The sequence below is a fragment of the Narcine bancroftii genome, chromosome 1 (assembly GCF_036971445.1).
Source record: "Narcine bancroftii isolate sNarBan1 chromosome 1, sNarBan1.hap1, whole genome shotgun sequence".
Classification (NCBI taxonomy): domain Eukaryota; kingdom Metazoa; phylum Chordata; class Chondrichthyes; order Torpediniformes; family Narcinidae; genus Narcine; species Narcine bancroftii.
In genome coordinates, this window is record NC_091469.1 from 324,822,105 (window position 1) to 324,846,521 (window position 24,417).

Sequence of the window (24,417 nt, forward strand, 5' to 3'; positions counted from 1 at the left end):
GCCACCTTCAGGGAATTATGTATCTGTATCCCCAGGACTCTTTGCTCCTCTGCACTCCTCAGTGCCCTACCATTTACTGTGTATGTCCTACTTTGGTTTGCCCTTCCAAAATGCATCACCTCACACTTTGTCTGCATTTAACTCCATCTGCCATTTTTTTTGGCCCATTCTCCCAGTTGGTCCAGATCCCTCTGCAAGCTTTGTCAATCTTCCTTGCTGTCCACTTCCTATCCTAGTGTCATCAGCAAACTTGCTGATCCAATTCATCATGTTATCACCCAGATCATAGATATATGCAACAAACAACAATGGTCCCAACACAGATCCCTGAGGCACACCACTTGTCACAAGCCTCCAGTCTGAGAAGCAACCATCCACTCCCACTCCGTTTTCTCCCACACAGCCAATTACAAATCCTATTTACAACCTCTCCATGGATATCTAGTGTCCTAACCTTCTGAACTAACCTCTCATGGGAACTTTTCAAAGCCCTTACCGAAGTCCATGTAGACAACATCCACAACCTATCCTTCATCTACCTTCTTGGTTACCTCCTTGAAAAGCTCTACAAGATTCATTAAACATGACCTACCACGCCCAAAGCCAAACTGACTGTCCTTAATCAGCCCATGGCTGTCCAAATACCTATATATCCTATCTCTCAGAACTCCTTCCAATAATTTACCTACCACTAATGTCAGGCTCATCGGTTTATTTTTGAAGCCTTTTTTAAACAAAATGACCTACTCTCCAATCCTCTGGCACCTCACCCTTGGCTAAGGATATTTTTAATATATCCGCCAGGGCCCCTGAAATTTCTACACTCGTCTCCTTCAAGGTCTGAGGAAATATCATCTGGCCCAGGTGATTTATCTACCTTTATCTGCTGTAAGGCAGGAAGCATCTCCTCCACCTGTTTCATGACACTTTATTTGTTTCCCTTATGGACCATGTCAATTTCCTAAATAAATACTGATGCAAAATAATTGTTTAAGATCTCCCCCATTATGTGAGGCTCCACACATAGTTGGTCACTCTGATCCTCTAGGGGACCAATCCCTATTACTCTTAATATACCTTTTGAAACTCTTTGGGTTTACCTTCACATCTGCCAGAGCAACCTCATGTCTTTTTGCCTTTCTGATTTCCTTCTTGAGTATTGCATTTTCTGTACTCTTCAAGTACCTCATTAGCTCCTTGTTACCTATACCTGCTGTACACCTCCCACTTCTTTTAATCAGATCACAAATATCCCTTGAAAACCAGGGTTCCCTATGCCTGTTAACTTTGCCTTTAATCCTAACAGGAACGTGGAAACTTTGCACCCTCAAGATTTTGCCTTTGAAGGCCATCCACTTACTGAATACACCCTTGGCAGAAAACAACATATCTCAATCCCCTCTTCCTAGATCCTTTCTCCTTTCCACAAAATTTGCCTTCCTCCCATCCTTTTCCATAATTAACGAAGCTAATTACATTATGGTCCCTGGACCCAATGAAGGAATCTTCCGAACTGATAAGATGCTTGGTCCAATTTGAAAGAGTAACATCATCCTGTTTTTCTACCTTCCTACAGCATTCCCATTTTAAGTACAGATTCTTAATTTGAACAGGTCTATTGAATCTGCTTTATCCACATTTCCATATCAAGACAATTAAATGCTCATGAAACTTATCTCGTCACTTAACCTCTGATCACTTAACCTTCTATCAAAATCAATTTTCACCTTTTCTCTTATCCAATTAAAAACTTTGTTAGTCTGGACTCCCTCCCCCCATTCTTCCCCCTTTCTCCAGTCTTTAATTCAGGTAGTTGTCTGCTCTTTGCTTGCACCTTGAAAAAAGTCTTAGGCCAGAAACGTCTTTTATATATCTTTACCTCCTGTGGATGCTGCAAGACCTGCTGAGTTCCTCCAGCATTTACTGAATGTTTTTACTTCACGCCTATTGGATTGACAGCCTTTCAATCTCAAATCTCTTCTCTATCTTCTCTGCTGCAGGAACCATCCCTGCTTCCATGTTCTCTCCATATAGCTGTAATCCCCATCAACTTCTCTGAGGTTCAAGATTATTTTTCAACACATAAAATGCCATATTTGAATTAAAAATTTCATTCACTTGAATGTACATTAAAATTGTAACCTTGGCATGCTTACATGGACATAGCAATGAATATTAATAGAGAGTAATGGTGTGTAGTGAGAAAATTCCTGCAACTCTATTTGTTTGATTAGTTTCCATCTTGTTAGATCACTGGTAACATTCTTGCCTCAAACCTACAGATTTCTGGTGAAGTCCCATTTTACGGACTTGGTACAAAATCTAAGGGATAAGCACAGCACTCCCGTCAGAAGGTAACTTGTGTCCGGTAAAACGAAGAAGCATAGGACATTCTTTCAAGATTTCTTTATTCTCATGTCATCACTGGAGTCACTAGAGGGGTGAGGGAAATCCGGACCGCACTGGGTGACACCATCAGAGGGGCTGACACTAAAATCCTGTCAGGCCCCCATACGCGCAGACCAATACATATGCTGGGTCCTGGAGACCCACGCAGGCGGCAAGCACCGCACACCCACACATGAGCGTAGCTTCACAGACCTAAGCGTGCCCAGCTCCCCCACCCCCTGCAGGCACAGACCCATTCGTGCACAGAACTCCGCAAACCCACACATGCACTGAGTCCCACACGGGGGTGGGGGTGACAGCATGAGTTATGGCACTGGGTGACCCCAACCCTAGTGATGCTGCTGCACGTGTAATAATACAGAACATGTAATATTCCATGAAATTCCCTTATTGACTGTTGTAAGGCAAAGGGTCCCCATTAGTATTGCCCAGCGCCCCTTACAGTAATAGAAAGAGAACCAAAAGATGGTCCCTTCAGAGACACTGAGTGTCCATGGATTCACCTCCAGCGCTCCCACAGCCTCTGCAGCCGTGCAGCCTCCTGTTCAATCTATCGGCGACCCGAGCTCCGGATCTAAACTTCCAACACGATCAGAAACAATTCCGTGCCCGAGGCCCTTCAGGAGTCGTTTCTTCCCTCAGCACTCTCTCGAATCCTGGATCCAGTATCTGGTCTCCAGCAGCACGTGCGGGTCCCCCGACCACAAAACTTTGGCAGCCTATGTGGGTCCATCATCCGCTGAGCCCCTTGCTGGCTTGCTGTTGTGGTCACCGTTCTGTAGGGTCCATCACCGCTGAGCCCCTCGCTGGCCTGCTGCTGTGGTCACCGTCTTATCGGGTCTACTAATTTTTCTCACACCAATCTATCAGCCTAAGTCATTGAAAATACATAATCCCATTGCTGTTTCCAGGTGATTTCTGTGTCTAAAATTTAAAAAAATCCACTGGAAACACTCAGCTGCCTCATCCATGGAAAGAGAAACAATCAACTCTAAGATCTGGGATGATTTCACCCTTTAACTTTGTTTTCCTTTACCAGATCTGCTGAAGACTTCCTGCATTTTCCGTTCTTCGTTCAGATTTCCTGCACCTACAGTTTATCTTTTTAATGTTTCATTTGCTCTGTATATACAGTAAAGCCCCTGGTATTCGGCACCTATGGAGATTGGCAGATGCCGACTGTCTATTTTCCGGTTGCTTGAGACTCACTCTTACAATGTCTAACTAATGCACCTGCATTAATGTACTTACACTGAACAAACTTCACCTGCATGAATATATAAACCGTAAAGCATTTTACTTTATTTCCAGTCACATCCATTGAAAATGTTAATCCGTCGCTGCATCTGCAGTTCCTCCCCTCCACGAAGCCACCCAAAAGACGGACAATAACATTATAGATAATTAACCCCCCCCCCCAAGTTTACAGATAAAGCCTCTGAATGGGGCAACTCTTACTAAGCAGGGATAAGGAGACACTTTAAGAGAGTCACCCCAACGGCGAGCGGCATCAACCAGCTTCTATCCTGGGTGACGCCATCGCTGTTTCACACAACTCTATTCGACCAGCTGCTATGAGCAAGCCCGACCAAGGCCTTCCCCTGGCTGAATATTTGCTCCAGTGTTCCCCAAAGTGAATGTTCGGAGAACATTCACTTCAACAATTTTAAATTTATGTATTTTTTACTTATTAATTTATTCTTATTTATTTTAATATTTAAAATTTATTTTCTTTTTTTTTTGCTGGTTGCTTGAATTTTGGAGACCAGGAATTTTACAATATCAGTTTTCTGTATAACAGCCATGCCTAAATTTGCGTGTGTCCACACACGGCACAAGTAGATATTGGGACATCTTGAGGTTGGGAAAGATACTATATAAATGCAAGTCTTTCTTTTCCAGTGGTTCTGATGTGACAATTGAAGGAAAGGACAAGGCTGTAGCCAGGGTTTCGGGACTCCAGGTCGGGATGTATCGATTTAGACTGACTGTCACAGACCAACAGGGACAGAACAGCTCCAAGATGCTGGCAATCACCGTCAAAGAAGGTCATAACCATGTTCCTCTATAACTGGCTGAGCTCTCCATGCATTAGTTCAGTGTGTTGATCTCACGTGTCTTTTCTGTGGTCCGGATCTTCAGCGTACAGTGAGTGTGTTTGCAGCTGCTTCCATGTCAGCGTTTCACTCCCTAAACGAATCAACGCAGATCATCAGGGGAGGATGTCCTGATTGTGGAGTTTTCTGTTTGGGATCGCCTTTATCTGATTTCTGAGCAGAATAGGCAGCTCCACACTGACCTGTCAGAGAGGCTATCCTCCAATAGAAACACAACTGCGTTATATGGCACTAAAACAGCCCAGGCCCACCAGCCTGACCTTTTTACCCAGCCACACTCATCCCATTTGTTCAGTCCATATCCTTCTATGGTTTTGCCCATTCAAGTGGTTTTCCAAATGTCCTTTAATAAAATGCTTGTGTTTGATTTCACCATCTCCTCAAGTAGTGCATTCTGCATATTTCCTGTGGTTTTTTTAAAATAAAAAACCAGAGGGATTTGGGCTGCTTAGAAAAGTGGGCTGAAAAATGGCAGATGGAATTTAATGCTGATAAGTGTGAGGTGCTTCATTTTGGTAAGAAGAATCAGAATAGGACATACGTGGTAAATGGGAGAGCATTGATGAATACAGAAGAGCAGAAAGATTTAGGAGTAACGGTACATCGTTCCCTGAAGGTAGAAACTCACGTGAATAGGGTGGTGAAGAAGGCTTTTAGTATGCTGGCCTTTATCAATCATTGCATGGAATATAGGAGTTGGGAGGTGATGTTGAGATTGTATAAGACATTGGTGCGGCCTAATTTGGAGTTCTGTGTGCAGTTCTGGTCGCCTAATTATAGGAAGGATATAAACAGAGTGGAGAGAGTGCAGAGAAGGTTTACCAGAATGTTACCTGGGTTTAAGCATCTGGAGTATAGGGAGAGATTGGACAGATTAGGTCTTTATTCTTTGGAGCGTAGAAGGTTGAGAGGGGATTTGATAGAAGTATTTAAGATTATGAAAGGGATAGACTATTTCCGTTAAGAGGAGGAAAGATTAAAACAAGAGGACATGAGTTAAGAATTAAGGGGCAGAGGTTTAGAGGTAACATGAGGGGGAACTTCTTTACTCAGAGAGTGGTAGCCGTGTGGAATGAGCTTCCGGGAGAAATAGTGGCGGCGGAGTCAATTGTATTATTTAAGAAAAGGTTGGACAGGTATATGGATGAGAAGAAGATGGAGGGTTATGGGCATTGTGCAGGGAGGTGGGACTAGAAAGGGGTGTTTGGTTCCGTGCTGTAATTGTTATGTTATGTTACTTTTTACCCTTTGAAACTGCTGCCTCTCAGTCTTAAACCAACGCCCTTTTGAGTTTGAAATTCCTGCTGTGTTGAGGGGTGGTGGGGGGAAGATTCGGGCTATAATCTATGAACCTCTATTGTCTCACATCTCAGACCCCTTCACTCCAAAGAAAAATCTATCATATTACTCAATCCCCAAGGACTACTGCAAAAAAAAAAATCAAGTTCCATTGATGTGACTCTAAAGCCCCTTTCACACTTGCAAGTGATCCCAGGAATTAACTGCCAATCAGCCTTTAAAGGCCTAGTGTCAAAGCAAAATCAGCTCAACGCCGCCGTCAGATGAAGTCATCTCACCCCGGGGATTGACGGCCTCGACCCCTAGTACAATCCCTGGCGTCTGCAGACGCCGGCGTTGCAATCAGGCAAATGTGAAACGGGTAAATTAATTGTGCGATTGAAATGACCCAAGTTTTAGCATGAGTGCAGGAACGTGAAGGAAGAAAAGATTAAAATTAGGATATAAACTTTGCCGTATTGTATCGGGGAAGAGAGAGGAAATAGCTATAAACAATTATAAATAACAATAGCAGGCAATTTTTAAACAGCATAGTGCACAATTTATAAAGACCATGGGGAAAAAAGGAATAGTGGACCTGATTTCCTAGAATGCTCCATGCATGCATCCGGGCATACAGCCCTTTCTCTGCTGCATGGAATTCTGGGAGGGCAAGTCTGGCATCACTTTTACCCACGATATTTATCAATTATACGCGATAGCACTAAAAACGTTCCCACCCTGTATAAAAATTGTCCGTGGTTGTTATTTATTGCTAGTACTTTCCCACGGTCTCTTATAAAGGTTTATACCGGTTGGCACAACAACAACGGGCTGAAGGGCTCATACTGCGCTGTACATAAAGCTTGATTATGTTATAATTAGGGATGATTAATTTTGTTCCAATATAAGATCATAATACATTGATCAGGATTTAGGGCAGGTCCATCATCACTTAATGTGTCATGACGTCACCAGTAGAAGGTAGAACAGTCCTAATCCCGGGGATGGCTCCTTGCAAGTATGAAAGTGCTCACTGTCCCTGTTAGGAGTGGTCAAGTGTGAAAAGCCAAACCCCCCATTCCTATCCCTGGACACCAAATGGCAAATTTAGTGGAACGCAAGTGCGAAAGGGGCTTAAGGTGTGTCATGTAAAACAAAATTAATATATAACTCCAAGTGATATTTAAGGCATGTTCAGGTGAATGTTAGATACTATTAAAGTTTAATTTGCCTAGCTGCCCCCTGCTATTCCATTGTCTATATCAGGGGAGGTCAACCTTTTAATTTTTAATTTAGACATACAGCAGGGTAACAGGTCATTTTGGCCAACGAATCTGTGCCACCCAATTAACCTACACCCCAGTATGAACTCATGGGCCGAAATGGCCTGTTACCTTGCTGTATGCTTAAATTAAAAGGTTGGCCACCACAAACTCTGACACATTTCTCCATCTGATGCTCTGTCTGTACATTAAGGCTAAATTATTGGTATGATGCATTCTGGTTGAATGTGATATAGAATATGGAATATTATAGCAAGAATATGGGCACTTCAACTAGTATAAACCGACTCCACATCAATCTAACCCTTCCCTCCTTCACAGACCATAACCCTCCACTTTTTCTGTATTGTACCAGCCTCCACTGTTACCCCCAGCAATCCATTCCAGGCACCCACCACTCACTGTGTGTATGACCTTAATTCTGTCATCCCTTCTCTTTATTTGCCATTGCTACCCTGGGAAAAAAAGGTGCTGGCTGTCCACCCTATCTATGCCTCTCATAATCTTTCACCTCTATTAAGTTGCCTCCCATCCTCTGACACTCTAAAGAGAGAAGGCCGAGGCCTGTCAACCTTGCTTCATAAGATATATTCTCCCATCCAAGCAACATCCTGGTAAATCTCTGCACCCTCTTTAAAGCTTGCACACCTTTCCTGTGACCAGAACTGAACACAATACTTCAAGTGCGTTTGAAGCAGAGTTTTATGGAGCCTCATGGCACTTGAACTCAGTCCCTCGACTAATGAAGGCCAGTATAGCAGGCTCATTGTAGTAAAGATCCCTCATGCCCTGTATGTACAGGAGAAAGATCTGGTCCTCAAATTTGAAGAAGGACATACTTGCTATGGAGGGAGTGCAGCGCAGATTTATAAAGTTAGTTCCCAGGATGGCAGGATTGACATACGCTGAAAGGTTAGAAAGACTGGGCTTATATGCAATGGAGTTTAGAAGGATGAGGGGAGACATGATTGAGGTGTATAAGATTATCAAGGGGCTGGTCAGAGTGAAATTGGATTACATGTTTCCAATGTCAGCAGAGACCAGGAATAGAGGGCATAGTTTAAGAATACAGGGAAAGCCCTTTAGGACAGAGATGAGGAGAAATCTTTTTACCCAGAGAAGTGTGGATCTGTGGAATGCTTTGCCTCAGAGGTGGAGGCAGATTCGCTGGATATGTTCAAAAGAGATAAGGCTCTTGTGGGCAGGGGAGTTAAGGGTTATGGGGATAAGGCTGGGAGTGGATACTGATAGTGAATGATCAGCCATGATCTGAAAGATGGCAGTGCTGGCTTGACGGGCCAATTGGCTTACTCCAGCACCTACTGTTTGTTGTCTGTTGATTGACTCTGTGAAGTTGTGCTTTGAAATGCAGTGATGTTCTTGCTTAGCTCCGTGCTTGAGGGCAGTGCCTCAAGCCTGAACCTCTGCTTTCAAACTATGTGGTGCTCACCACAGTCCTTTATGCTGACAAATGTGTCTTTCATTTTATGTCCTGGTTTGATTCTCAGTTCATGTGGAATTATATACAGAAATTATTTATTAATACCGAGAATGAATATTAACAGCAGTGTTATTAAACTTAACTGACTTCAATTATGCATAAAGGTATTTGTAAAGAAACACCAGCTTTCTCCTCAAAACCATCACATATATATAAAAATAATATATTATCAAATGCATTCTGAAGTAATATCTCAGCATTGAGGTTTTGTGTGTGACAGGTTGTTGTCATATACCTAAGTACAGTGTACCTATACAACTGAATTCTTTTGACTCCTGTTTTTAAGAAATCAACAATAGTCCCGTGGCTGACGCTGGAGGAAACCATGTTCTGATATTGCCCAATAACTCCATCAGCCTTGATGGCTCCAAGTCTACCGATGACCAAGCCATTGTATCTTACCTTTGGACGAGAGATGGTCAGAGCCCTGCTGCAGGTGTGAGTATAAAATCCGTATTATGACAGTGGCACCGGAAGAACTTCACTTTCTCTTCACATTGTTTTGTCGGGGGTCCTCTCTGAATTAAAGAAAGGGGAATAAAAGTCTCCACTGTCTTTGAAATGTGTTCCTTCTGGGCCAGCTCATCAGCCTTGTGCTGTTAAACTTAACCTGGTCATACGAGAAGGGAGTGAAACACCCAAGTCTACAGACACTGAGATTGTGGTAAGGGCACAGAAACTTTGTAGGAACTCAGAGCGTCCAAAGGAGGTAAAGACAAAAGCTGTCATTTCGGGCCCAAGCCCTTCCTCGAGGTATGAGTAAAAAACAGGCAGCCGTCTGAATTAAAAGGCTGTGGAGGAGGAAAGAAAGGGTTGGGGGGAAGCACAGACCAACAGGCAAAAGAAGTTAATTGGACAGGAGAGAGAGGGAAGGTGAGAATTAATAGGGGAAGTGGCCGTTTGGCTCCGTGAATGAAGAAGGAAAAGGATCTTGGGATTATTCCTCACGTGCAGGCAACGATGGTGACGGGGATTTCATCCCTTTTGTTCAGCTGAAGAATTTTCTGACCATCTGAAAAGCCCTCCTGCTAAAAATCTGAAGTAAAACTGGAAATACCCCGCAGGTCAGACAGCATCTGTGGAGAGTTGAAGACGCTTCACAAACTTTGCTCATGTTATGCAATGAAATAAATGTTAAATTCTTTGTTCCAGAGCTGGCGTCTGCAGATTTGTTGGGGGGTGGGGAAGCTATTTTTCTGGCATGGTATAGATTTGCCCATTTTATAAAGAAAATGAATTACCTTCATGGTTACAGTTAAAATTATTCTTCACATTATTCCTCAATCCTTAATGCTATTACTGATAGGACATATCTGTCTGTACCAGAAACTGCGTATTTCTACAGGGCTGTTCTAGGACCTCACTATTCTGGGCAATTACAGTTTTGGTTACATTAATTCCAGACAAGGTCATTAACCAGAATGGCCATAATGCTGTGGTTTTATCTGGAACACTTACAAAAATGGAATTTTAACAAGGTTACTCATGAGAGGAGAAGGTGGGGAATCCTGGGTGGCTGAAGGCCCAGCTAAAAATGTAGAGGTGACTGAGAATAGGGGCATGTGCAAGATCCTTAGAGAAAGACATGGAGTTTGCAGAGGGTTTTGGGTGTGGAGGGCATTTTATAGATTATGCAGGTTACCTGGATTTTTTAATTGCTTTGTTTTTAAATTAAGTGTTGAACTTTGGCCTTTGGGTTTGAACACCAGATATAATTGGCCACCGTACACAGTTAACTCAGCTCAGTGTTTATTCTCCTCAAGAGTGGATTCCAATCATAACTGTTACCATGTTTTGCCCTCATTCCATAACTTCTACCATGGTGCACAATCCATTTCAAGGATTAGAAAGATTTGGCCCTCTTTGTAGTTTTGATAATGATCCAGTGATTTAAAATTGATTTTATTGTCATGCAAAAACTTCTATTACTGCAGAGAACATTAAAAGGAGCATCTGCATTGTGGCCATTTCTTAATGCCAGCACATGGACTTCAACCAGGCAGCACGGTTTGCGTTGCGGTCAGTGCAGCACTGTTACAGCGCCAGCGATCGGGACCAGGGTCTGAAACCCACGCTGTCTGTAAAGAGTTTGTATATTCTCCTCGTGTCTGCGTGGGGTTTCCCTCAGGGGCTCTGGTTTCTTCCCACCCTTAAAAAAAATGTACTAGGGATGTAAGTCAATTGGGTGTGATTGAGCGGCTAGGGCTCATGGGCCGAGAGTGCCTGTTACTGGGCTGTGACTAAATTAAAAAAAATTAAAGAACTGCTTTGATCGTGAAAGTTGTACATTGACTCACTGATTATCCTTCAACACAATATATTATTTCCATTTATTTGTGGTGTACTCTGGAAGTATACACCACATCTGCTCACCCCCCCCCCCCCCCAAAGAGATGATTTCCCTGAGCAGAAAGGCCCCCAAAACGTAGAGGACACAGCCCAAGACATCACAGGCAAAACCGTCCCCACCATTGAGGATATCTGCAGGGAACACTGCCGTTGGAGAGCAACAGCAATCATCAAAGACCCACACCACCCAGCATATACTCTGTTCTTACTGCTGCCATCAGGAAAGAGATATCGGTGCCACAAGACTCGCACCCACCAGGTTCAGGAACAGCTGCTCCCCCTCCACCATCAGACTCCTCAACAACAAACTCAATCAGGGACTCATTTAAGGACTCTGTGCACTTTATTGATTTTCTTTTATTCTCTCTGTATAGCAGTCCGTTTGTTACATTCGCTATGTTTACATTTCTTTTAATTGTTTACATGTTTACACTGTGTAGTTTATTTTTTGTACTACCCGCAGGTAAAAGGAATCTGAGGGTTGTATGTGATGTCATATTATGTACTGTGACAATAAATCTGATCTGAACTCAGAGAATCTGCCAGAGTGTGGGCAGTTGGGATCCCAATCTGAGCCTTTCCAGTCACCGTGTCTCTGTGCCAGATGAGATTGCTCTACCTCACAACACCCCAGCCCCCTCATTGCCTCCTCTCGCTGACTGAGCCAATATCACAGGAGATCCCAGTGCTCCTGCTCAGATCCAATATCGACCTTCTGAGATGGATTCCTATTCAGTATTCATTCTGCATTAATGGAAAGGTTAATGAAAAGATAACTTGCGGACATTGCTCGCGTAATTTATAGGAGCACATCTTTTTACAACAGTAAGTCTGATAATCTTCCTCCAAGCACTTCCTCTGCTGCTATTTTGGTCTGTAATTCCTTCATGTGCTTGACATTTCAACCTTTTCTGAAATCCTGTGCAATTTCTGATCAAGATCCAAGGTAGGTTGAAGCCTAACAATTGGTTCAGTCCTGACCAACCTTCTTTGAACTGATTTGGGATGCTCCACCCAAGACCACAAGAGACTGTATGGGGCTGTGAATGGAGCTGAGTCCATCACACAAATCCTCCTTCCATCCGTCAACTCCAATTCCCTCTGTCTTGAATGAGCAGACAAGACTTTAAAAAAAAAATTGACAACATTAAATTGACTATGCGGTGTCCCAGGATAGGAATGCGGGGATTTGGCTTTTAACACTTGATCACTCCTAACTGGGACACTTTCACACTTGCAAGGAGCCATCCCTGGGGTTAGGACTGTTCTACCTTCTACCGGTGACGTCATAACGCATTGAGCGATGGTGGACCTGCCCTAAATCCTGATCAATGTATTATGATCTTATATTGGAACAAAATTAATCATGCCTAATTATAACATAATTAAGCTTTATGTACAGCACAGTGTGAGCCCTTCAGCCCCTGTTGTTGTGCCAACCTATATAAACCTTTATAAGGGACCGTAGGAAAGTGCTAGCAATAAATAGCAATAGCGGACAATTTTTAAACAGGGTGGGAAAGTAGGTAGTGCTATAGTGCTCAATTTATATAGTCTGAGTAAGTTGGTAGCACTATCATGTACAATTTATAAATACCATGGGGAGAAAGCAATGGCGGACCTGCCCTCCAGGAATGCCATGCGACAGAAAAAGGGCTATATGTCTGGCCTCATGCACAGAGCATTCATAGAGGGGTTTCTCTGCCGCACAGCATTCTGGGAAGTCAGGCCTGCCATTGCTTTTTCCCACAGACTTTATAAATTGTGCGTTATAGTGCTACCAACCCTGGGAGACATCCTGAAAAAAATTACAAAAGCAGATTTTCCACAGGATCCGGAATTGTACCTTCTGGGAGACATTGGGGAAAACACAGTTTAGACGGTCCAAGCACCAAATTCATTTTGGAAGGTCACCTTGTCCGTAGCCAGGAAGTGTATAAGCAGTTGTGTGGAAGTCCGACTCTCAGCTTAGTATTGCTGGATGGAATGTGGAAATGCAGGTTTGCATGTCCTTGGGAAGGTTACTTGTAACTTGAAGTGTGGCACATTCGTTGGAAACCACATGGGTGCGCAAATATGAGCTATGTCCACCCCCCCCCACACTTTATGAGCCTTGAGCTTTGGGTAATGGGGGGGGGAACTTGTCCCTCTAGATATATAAAGGAGAGAGTGAACTATAGGGCGTAACACAGACGACATGTTTTAAATTTAATTTTAATTGGTTATTCCCTAGCCTTTATTGTTTATTTAATACTTGGGGTCCAGTAGCATGTTGTTTTTCTAATGTGATTGTGTATCTGTATAAGTTATGGGAGAAGGGAAGGGAGGGACTAAGGGAAAGGAGAGGGGACTCGGTGAATTATATCGTGCAGAAGGAAAATGTACAATATTGTTTGTATGAGCCTTGAAAATAAAATAATTTAAAAAGATTCATGAGTTTGAGATGAGATGCCACCAGATGCAAGGACAATTTATTTCCCTCCATTCTCCGACTCCTGAATGAACCTCAGTAGCAAAATTGTGTTGCGTTTGCTCTGAACCAACTGATCTCTCTCTGTAACTCTTCTGTCTTACTTGCTATAAGATATCCAGCTGAACTGCTCCAAAACAAACTATCATTGCACCTTGTGACATGTAACAATGCTACATGTAAACTTGGAATTTTTCATGCATGGTGCTAGATTTCCACAGCACTGCGGTTGGCCAAGTTTGAGTAAACTTCATACTTGGCCTGGTAATGCAAAGCAGATGATTCAGCTACAGGATCCAAGTTTCTGAATGATATTGTGACCTTTTCCGCATTTCGCTGCATGGAAATGGGCCCTTTGACCCATCTGGTCAATGCCAGCCAAGTTGTCTGCTCGGATTAGTCCCATTTGTCTGTGTTTGGCCCACATCTAACTAAAGCAGCCATTCTCAGCGGGATGGGGGGGGGGGGGGGTGCGATGCACTGCTGTGGCAGTAAGCAGACACAAAACTCGAGAAAGACTGTACAACAGGCTTTATTCAGTTAAAAGTCTCTGCTACAGTGGTGGCTGTACTGGTGGCTCCTGAGTGACTGGCTCGGGAGGGGCCAGCTGAGGATTATATCCCGGGCGGTTGATTGACAGCTGGCTGGGTGGAGTTAGGTCTATTCAGGTTGGCTGATTGACAGCCGGCCAGGTATGGTCTGTCCTCCGGTGATCTTCCTGCAGGTATAGAGATAACCCCCTGCAGTAGGCTAGTGGTGTATCGCCACGGCACATTTAAGTAAAAGGCTTGCTTTCCTTTCACTTCGGGTAACATAAATAGTTTTCCTGATTTTTAGGTAGTTGGTGGAAGGACGGAAAGGAACCGTTTCTGCTTCACGGGGATGAGTACTGGGTGGGGTGAGGAGGCATAGCCAATAAAATGTAGAGAATGGCTGGTCTAAACCTTTCCTTACTGGTCTTCACCAGCTGTTTGTCAGGCTGCCAGATGTACCTAAAGAGTTAACTCTTGATTGTTATTTGCTTCTGTGATATTTAATTTCCTCCTTGACGGATAGTCGAGGCAACTTGCCACACCCAGGATACCTGCACATGGCTGAAGTCATAGATCAATTCAGCGAGCTAAATTCAATGGTAATAAAACAATGTGCAAAAGAAGGTTCATAAAACCCAATCCCTTGAGAGCAAGTAACAGAGCGGTGATGTTAAAGAGCAAGGGCAGATTGCTGCAGATCCCAGGTAACTGGCAAAAAAAAACCCTGGAAAATCAAAATCAGCCCTCCACAGGAGCCAGAGCACATTTCAGTAAGAGCCTTGTTTTCTTTTCACCTGTAACATGAATGCTTTTTATGGTTTTGTTTATGGTGTGGTTGGTAAAAGTGCGGAAGAAACCAATTAAATTTGACTGTTTCACAGGGAAGGTGGCCTATGAACTTTGACCTGAGTCTTAAGAGTTGAGGGGTGGGTGGTGGGCTCAGCTGATCTAAATAATCTGACATATCAGCAAGTGGTCCGGTTGTTCGGAGCTGTTGACCTTTTCTGCTGGTCAAGCGGGTGTTCAGCTTGTCTGATCTTTTCTCCAAGGTCGTTCTTTATATATCCCAAGTCCTTGCAATATCCACATGACCACGATGCTATGTGTTGTGTTGTCACGCTGAGGGATGTGCACCCATTTTGTTTTGGCATGACATTTTTCAGCATGTTGGCAGTCCATCAGTGAGATTCCCTCACTCTCGGACAGGCCTCACTTCAAACATAGAAGCCCCCTCACCTACCACCCCATCAGCCTCCACATCCAACACATTATCCGCCAGAATTTCCGGCACCTACTGCAGGATCCCACCACCAGACACATTTTTCCCTCTCCTCCCCTCTCGGCCTTCAGCAGGGACCGCTCCCTCTGTGATTCCCTCATGTATTCATCCCACCTCCATCCATCACCCCCCCGGTGCCTTCCCCTGAGCCCGCAGGAGATGCAACACTGGCCACACCTCCTCCCTCTCCACGGTCTGGGGCCCCAAACAGGCCTTTCATGTTGAGCAACACTTCACCTGTACATCCAGAGCACTTATCTACTGTACCCTTTGGGGCCTTCTCTACATCGGAGAGACCGATTGCGGACTGGGAGATAGCTTACTCTGTTCACAACCACAGCAACCTCCCAGTGACCATTTCAATTCTGGGTCACAGACCCACGCTCAATGTCTGTCCAAGGCCTTATGTACTGTCCCACGCAGACCACTGGCAGATTGGAGGAACAACACCCTATTTTCCATCTGGGCACCCTCCAGCCACATGGCAAGAACATTGACTTCACTGCTTTCCGTTAAACTTGCTTGACTTTTCTTCCCCCCCACTTCCTGTCCTTCCAGTTCCTTCACCCACACAGCCTAGCCATCCCTCCTCCCCCGATCACTGCTATCCCCCCCTCCTTTCTCACCTATCAACTCCTGCCTTTGCCACCCCCCCACCGTTTTGTTCGAACACCTGCTGACATTTTCTCATACCTTGATGAAGGGCTCCAGTCTTATATGTCGGTTCTATATCTTTGCCTTTGTTACATGAAGGACATGGTTTGACCTGCTGAGCTCCTCCAACGTTTTGTGTTTTTACTCAGCACTACAGATTCTCCAGAACCTTTCCAATTTGTTTTACCTGCGCTCAGTCTCATTCTGTGTTTCTCGTGTTGCTTGAGAAAGTGGAGTGCGAGAAGTGGCGATGTCCCTCTGTTGCAGGAGGTAATGCACGGTTCAGACCATGACAAAGTGCTCCAGCTTGCCAACCTTGTGGAAGGGAAGTACATTTTCCACCTGACAGTCACCGATGCAAAGGGGGAGTCGGATACAGACCACACCATTTTGGAAGTGAGGCCTGGTAAGGTACTGAGGTTTATTCTCAAAGCTCTATTTAAGCATTGTTCTCTGGATGGGATCTTGTACACTGGCCTGGAGCCATGAAAGAAAGAAGTGAATTCAAGTGTTCTCCTGGTTACTATCCAAAGTCGTCTACTAAATGTTTTACGAGAAATATAAGTGACGGGGTTCTGTCCAAAAGACAATGAGTCTACTCACCTATACCATTGATTTTAGAACAAACTTTGCATCCATTTGAAATTTTAAAATATATATTTCTGTAAAATTCTCTCCTTTCTTCAACCAAGTATGATCTATTTCCATGTTGGGACATATAGAAATCTGATGTGATTTGGCTGAGGAACTGAGAATCACTGCTCTAGACCCAAATGTGACTGAAATATTTTGCTTGAGAAAAATTGTAATTGGCCCATTTCCTTTGGAGTTATGAAACTGTGCACATAACGAGTCACTGAGGGACGATTAGAACAGTGGTTTTCAAACTTTTTTTCCACCCACATCCCACCTTAAGCAATCCCTTACTAATTACAGAGCACCAATGGCATAGGAAATACTTAAGAGTGGTATGGAAGTGGAAGGAAAAAGGTGGAAACCACTGTTATAAGCTATAGGAGCAGAAATAGGCCATGCAGCCCATCGGGTCAGCCCCACCATTTAATCATGAGCTGATCCATTTTCCCACTCAGCCCCATTGCCCAGCCTTATCCCCATAACCTTTGCTGCCCTGGCTAATCAAGAACCTGTCTATCTCTGCCAGTGACACACCTGTGGCAATAAATTCCACAGATTCACCACTCTCTGGATAAAGAAATACTTCTGCATCTCTGTGCTAAGCAGATGCCTTTCAATCCTGAAGTTGTGCCCTCTTGTCCCAGACTCCCTTTCTGCTTATATTGCACATCTGTCCCCAGCCTGGAGGTTCTTCCATGAGCAATAGACTCAGTGGCACCAGGCAACAGCTTCCATCATATCCAATAGGAGGTGGTGGGAGATATCAGAGGAGACAATTGTAGCGGACAAAGGCCGGCACCCAACATGTTACCACCCAGAGTTTCACATCAATGTTAAGTGGCTGGAACACTCACCGCAGCCTGTCCCCATTCTAGGTGGACAGCCTTTTTAACACAGGTAGCATGGTAACAGGCCCTTCCAGCCCATGAGCCTGTGTTACCCAATTATACCTAACTAACCTATAATCTCCACAAGTTTTTGAAGGGAGGGAGGAAACTGCACCACCCAGAGGAAACCCAGGCAGACATGGGGAGAACATATGAACTCCTTAGACAGCATCCTATTTGAACCCATTCACTGGTGCTGTAACATCATTGCGCTAAACCCTACACTAATCCTGAAGGTGTCCCCTCTTGTCCTTGACTCTCACATCATGAGAAACAACCATTCAACATCTACTCTGTCCATGCCTTCCAACATTTGAAATCTTTCAATGAGGTCCAAGATCCCCGTACATTTTGCTGCAGTGGATTTGTATGCAATGAATCTGAATGTCTACTGGTTCTCGGAGAGGTGGGACTAAGGCAGTTCACGTGTCTGTCTGATGTGTTACCATCCTGAGAACAGTTTGTCTTCGGTAAGTTAAATTGTTTATTCTTAACACTTTAAGAACACTGGATAACAATTTGTTTTCAAAATATTTGTTTTTTGAAAATTGGGATGATCGACAACTTCAAACTGATCACAAAGATAATTTCAGATTTACTGTATCGTGTATGAAGTTGGAGAATTATTAACTTTTATTGAATTCAGCATGTTTAATCGCATAATGATGCTGACGTGCTGCATTAGTTCAGCCAACCTAAAACTGTTTTGCTGATTTTCTTTTGTACTCAGCATCTGATGCCTCTCGTGTCAGTGTCCAACAATAGTCGGCCAGCACTGATGGATTCCAGTTGCCCTGATACCGCTTTTCCATGGTCGCAATGTCCTGGCGAAACCTTTTACCGTGTTCGTCACTGACTGCACCAAGATCAGCGGGGAAGGGGTCCGAGTGCAAGTGCAGGAAATGAATGTTCAACAACAAGTTGCACTTCGTGGTTTTGGGTGCTTGAAGCATGTTAAAAATATGACAGGAAATCACAAAAAAATAGGTTTTATCTAAAATAAACGGTAGGTGATAGGAAGATTTTAAGAGGATTTTTGTGACCAGCAGTGCAAAATCCCTAAAATGTGTTCAGGAAGCAACAGCTTTGTTGTCCAGAGTTATTAATGTCTCCTTATCCCTGCTTAGTAGGGGGCTTTATCTTTATTGGTATATTTATCTGTAAACTTGGGGAGGGACATTAATTATCCACAATGTTATTGTTCATCTTTCAGGCAGCTCCATGGATGGGGAGGAACCTGCAGATGCAGCAACTGAAAATAAAGTAAAATGCTTTAAGGTTTATAGATTCATGCAAATGAAGTTTGTTCAGTATACATGTAGTATAGTACCTAGTGAGTGCCTGGAATGCATTGCCAGGGATGGTGGTGGAGGCTGAAACCTGCTGGGTATTTAAGCCCAGACTCTTACACAGCCACATGGATAGAAGAAGAATAGAGGGTTATGAGATAGGGAGGGTTTAGTTTTTTATTGGTAGGAATATGTAGGTTGGCCCCACATCGAAGGCCTGTACTGTGCTGTAGTGTTCTGTTTGCAATACAGTACTTTTGGAGAATTGGATGCAGTGTCTGTGCTCTTAAACACCAACTCTGTTTCCCTCTCCAACCTGGGGGTCATGATGTCTTTTAAACTTTATTCTTAATGCAAGTTTATTAGTTAGACATTGTAAGAGTGAGTCTCAAGCATCTGGAAAATTCGCTTATCCGACATCTACCCCGTAGGTGCCCGATACCTGTTTTTCTGTAATAGTGAATGAAATGAGGATGAACTGGATGAGTTCTGGAATACAGTTTATTTTCTTTAAACTTATATCACGGTAAGCAACATGTCCTCTATTCATTTTGTATGCATGGCCTGTTCTTTCCTGCTCAACCTGGTGCTTGCCTTATAGACCCCAGGAGGAATGATCTAGTGGAACTGGTGCTCCAAGTCCACGTGGGCAGTCTGGCTGAGCAGCAGAAGGACACCCTTGTGCGACAGCTGGCTGTATTGCTCGGGGTCCTTGACGAAAGCATCCTGGTCCAGAAGATTCAGGCGCATTCTGACTCCAGGTAAGTGAATTAGACCTTCGGAGGGGTTTGCTGGAAATCTGTGAAAACGTGTAGAGTGTGTACTTTTTAAGAAGGTTTCATCCTTCATCTCTGGAGCTTGGGCTTGCCGCCAGAGAATTGATGTTTATTTACAGTTCAATAGATAAGGCTGTGCCGAGTCTGGGGTGAATGCATAGTCTTTAGAGCTTAAGAGCGGCAGGGACTGCAGGTGGGGAGTGGAGAGAGAGAACCTCCCTTCAAAGAGGGGAGGAGAACTTCTTCAGGGCAGGCAACCCTCAAAGAGACTTCACAGAGGAGCAGCTAAGGGAGGTTAAACAAGAAAGGTTGCAGTTGCTGGGGTCATGCAATTTTATGTTCTGCACTCAGATTTCATGACATCACATGGGATTTTTTTCCCTCCAGGCCAGGCACAATTACCATTTATTGGTAGTGCAAAAAAGACTGTACGCAACATATACAGTATCTGTGATCGTAGATTTTCTTGTTCCACCTTTATTTCCAGTTGCCCACTTCAGTGGGTAACAGACTTGATGGTGTAACGATAAACAGGTCAGGCTAAGATAACAAGTTCCCCCTTTCCCTTTTGTTTTTGTTAACCAAACTGAGAAATATGGCAAGGAGAGGACAAAAGATCTTAAGTGTTGGTATTTTAGACCAAAACAGCCACCTGGATGAATGGAATCCAGCAAACATATTTTTCTAAGTGAATTCCTATAATGAAGGAGCCGCGCTGGGATTTAACACTGGATCACTGAACCATAACACGGGAGCTCTAATTCCAGAACTGCACCCATTTCATCAAAGTACATTACATTTCTGAGATGTTCAGTTGACAACTAACCTTCACTTGCATTTTGTTGTTCAGAATTAAGCAGAGAGATGAGAATTTGCAGTAATTTGCTGTGTATTGGTTAGCAATGATTGTGTATTTTCTTTATTTCTTGTAAGATTATTCAGTGGACATCTGGGGCAGTCTTTCCTGTTTTATTTGTATTTCATTTTCCCAGTTTGGGCTTGTGAGTGGAGGTTTAGTCCTGACTGTCAGACCGAGGCTCAAGATGACGTGATCCAGATTTCACAGTTGATAGAATGTTCAGGAGGAGTCACTGTTTAATGAGACCTCCAGTTCCTTCCCAATAACAAACCTCAGTGGGTGAGAGAGAACCTCCATTGACCCCAGAGAATTCCTGCAGAGGACTTGGATAATGCTGGCTCTAGCCTGCTTCCAGAACCCTGCCTTGTGATTGTGTTCCACAGATGTTGGCGTATGCCGAGTTCCTCCAACATTTTCCTGTTTTATTTCAGATTCCCAACACTTGCATTATATTCCAGGAATGAAAGGGTTATCATATGACAGGTATTTGACAGATCTTTAAAAAAATGTAAATTTAGACATACAGCAGGGTTACAGGCCACGTGTCCGTGCTGCCAAATTAACCTACATGTATATTTCAAACGGTGGGAGGAAACTCGAGCCCTTGGGGAAAACTCACGCAGACATGGGGAGTTTGTACAAACTCCTTACAGGCAGCACAGGATTCTAACCCAAGTCCCGATCGCTGTGTTGTAAAAGCATTGCGCTAACTACTACACTAACTGTGCCGCCCTGTACTTGTTGAAATTTAGCGGGGGGGGGCGGGTCAGTATCTCATTGAAATGTTTTGAATGCTGAAAGACATGGACAGAGTATTTGTAGGAAGATGGTGGGAAAGTCTAGGGTGGTAAAAAAAATGTACTGGGGTATAGGTTAATTACAGGGAGAGATGAAGAACTGGGACTTTATTCATTGGAACAGAGATGACTGAGAAGGGACTTGATAAAGGTATTTAAAATTGTGAAAGGAATAGATAGACTAGACAAAAACAGACTCTTTCCCCTGAGGGCAGGGGAGGATGGAACAAGAGGGCATGAGTTAAGGGTAAGGTAGCAAAACTTTAGGAGAAATATTAGAGGATGCTTTTTCACTCAGCGAGTGGTGGCAGAATGGAATGATCTTCCAAATGAGATAGTTGCAGCAGGGTCCCTTCTGTCATTTAAGAGAAGGTTGGATGTGTACAGGGAGGTGAGGGGGTTGGAGAGTTATGGGCGGAGAGCAGGAGGGTTGAGCTAGTGGAGTTGTTCTAGTGAACCGGTGCGGACTCGAAGGGCCGACATGGCCTGTTACTACGTCGCAGTTATATGGTTATAACTTTTAACGCAAAATTGGCCTGTAACAGTGCTGTATTGTGTATTTTTTTTTTTTGAAAGTTGTATAAGACATTGGTGAGGCCAAATTTGGAGTATTGTGTGCAGTTTTGATCACCTAACTGCAGGAAAGATATCAATAAGATGGATAGAGTGCAGAGAAGAATTTCTAGGATATTGCTGACTTCAGGAACTGAGTTACAGAGAAAAGTTAAAAGGTTAGGACTTTATTCCCTGGAGCGTAGAAGAATGAGGGGAGATTTGATGGGGGTATTTAAAATTTTGAGAGGGAGAGACAGAGTAAATGTAGATAGACTTTTTTTCCACTGAGGGTAAGTGAGATATAAACCAGGGTTTAGGGTATAAGGGGAAACCTCTTCACCCAGAGAGTAATGGGGTTGTGGAATGAGCTGCCAGCTGAGGTGGTGAATGTGGGCTCAATCTTAACATTTAAGAATTTGAAACATGTGCATGGATGGGAGAGGTATGGAGGGCTATGGACTGAGTGCTGGTCAGTGGGACTAGGCAAAAATAAGTTCAGCACAGACTAGTAGGGCCGAAGGAGCTTTTTTCTGTGCTGTAATGTTCTATGGTTCAATAACTTACAATTAGTTAAAGGATTTCTTCACGTTGCAGTATAGACTCTCATTTTGTACAATATTTATTTATTTTTATGAATAAAATACTTGTCCTGCATGTGTATTGTCTGTATGTGTGTTATGTCTGGTTGTGTGTCTGCATGATTTGCACTGAGGAGTGGAGAACTCTGTTTCATCAGGTTGTACTATCAGATGGCAAACTTGACTGAAGACTGCTGTTGAATGATGGTTTTATACCTTCTGTCCTGCAGCACAGTGTTAACATTCTATGTTCGAGGAGACCAGCCAGGCAGCATGTATAAAGGAGTGGATGTGGCCAGGACTCTGCAGAAGCGGCTCATGAGACAGAAGGTGGACTTCTTGCTCTACAAGACCTTGAGAATAGATACAGTTGGTGAGTTACAAAAGCTTGATGTTAATTTGGGCATTTCATTTTTTCCAAAACATGTTCAAATCACTAACTTGTTCATATTGACGGGGATAGTATGCACGGTTCCTTCAGGAGTGCCTCTGACAAAGATCATGGCTAATTGTACACAGACAATTATTATTAGTCTCTAGTAGTTTCAATTTTTAAATGTGCGCATTGTGTACATACAGTTTGATTAAAAATATCTATTACGTATTCCAACAGTCAAACCCATTTACAAAAAAAGCTGCCTGCTAATGGAGACATGGAACCAATATTCTTGGTGGAAAATGTGCAAGTTTCTACTGACTTTTGAATTTTGATACATGATGTTAAAGTAACGAGATAATTCCACCTCCTTTCAAAGCCATTCAAATGATTACTTGATGCTGTAATCATTTGACGGCCTGTATAAACTGTTTTGCAAACACCTTCCCAATGGATGATGCATATCAACATACTAGTTTGCTGTACAAGTTTTATTTTTTTATTTTTTTATTTTTCACACTATAAACCACATTGATCAAGATACATACATTTTCCTTCTTAAATATATACAGTGTCGTTTTCTCCCCGCCTTCCCTCCTCCCCTCCCATTTATTTAAAGTTCAGAATATAAGATACATTAAACCCATTAAACAATGTTGTCACTCAATAAAAATAAACAAGAAATTCCACTGAGTCAGTTCTTTACATGATCTTCTCCTCCTGTCATTTTAGGTGGTAGATGTCCACGGTAGGTTTTCTCTATTATGTTTCATGTATGGCTCCCATATTTGTTCAAATGTTGTAATGTTATTTTTTTTAATGGAATACATTTATTCATTTCTATATACCATTGTTGAATTCTCAAGTTATCTTCTAATTTCCAGGTTGACATAATACATTTTTTTACTACAGCTAGGGCTATCATAACAAATCTTTTTTGTGCTCCATCCAAATCAAGTCCAAATTCTTTGTTTTTTATATTACTTAGGAGGAAGATCTCTGGGTTTTTTGGTATATTGCTTTTTGTGATTTTATTTAGTATCTGGTTTAGATCTTCCCAAAATTTTTTCACTTTCTCACATGTCCAAATTGCATGAACTGTTGTTCCCGTTTCCTTTTTACAGCGAAAACATCTGTCTGATACTGTTGGGACCCATTTATTTAACTTTTGAGGTGTAATGTATAGCCTGTGTATCCAGTTATATTGTATCATATGTAACCTCGTGTTTATTGTATTTCTCATGGTTCCAGAGCGTAGCTTCTCCCATGTTTCATTCTTTATCTTTATGCTTAGATCTTGTTCCCATTTTCGTTTGGTTTTACCATTTGTTTCCTCGTTCTCCTTTTCTTGTAGTTTAATATGCATGTTTGTTATAACTTTTTGATTATCATTGTGTTTGTAATCACATATTCAAAATTACTTCCTTCTGGTAACCTCAGACTGTTTCCCAATTTGTCCTTCAAGTAGGATTTCAGTTGGTAGTATGCCAACATTGTATTGTAAGTTATATTATATTTATCCTTCAATTGTTCAAAGGATAATAGTTTATTTCCCGAAAAACAATTTTCTATTCTTTTGATCCCTTTTTTCTCCCATTCTCTAAAGGAAAGGTTATCTATTGTAAAAGGGACTAGCTGATTTTGCGTCAGTATTAGTTTTGGTAGTTGGTAATTTGTTTTATTCCTTTCTACATGAATCTTCTTCCAAATGTTGAGCAGATGATGCAATACCGGAGAATTCCTACGGTGTACCAATTTTTCATCCCATTTATATAATATATGTTCAGG

General features: G+C 42.9%; 1 protein-coding gene across 2 annotated transcripts in view; it reads left to right on the forward strand.

Annotated features, from left to right (window-relative positions):
* The window catches only part of LOC138747970 (dyslexia-associated protein KIAA0319-like), a 160,756-nt gene that overhangs the window by 115,119 nt on the left and 21,220 nt on the right, over positions 1–24,417 (forward strand). For both annotated transcript variants that reach the window (XM_069907641.1, XM_069907633.1), the window contains exons 13-17: positions 4,312–4,457; positions 8,878–9,029; positions 16,144–16,282; positions 19,290–19,449; positions 22,484–22,626. In XM_069907641.1, the coding sequence (XP_069763742.1) occupies positions 4,312–4,457; positions 8,878–9,029; positions 16,144–16,282; positions 19,290–19,449; positions 22,484–22,626 (740 nt within the window). The remainder of the gene's footprint in view (positions 1–4,311; positions 4,458–8,877; positions 9,030–16,143; positions 16,283–19,289; positions 19,450–22,483; positions 22,627–24,417) is intronic.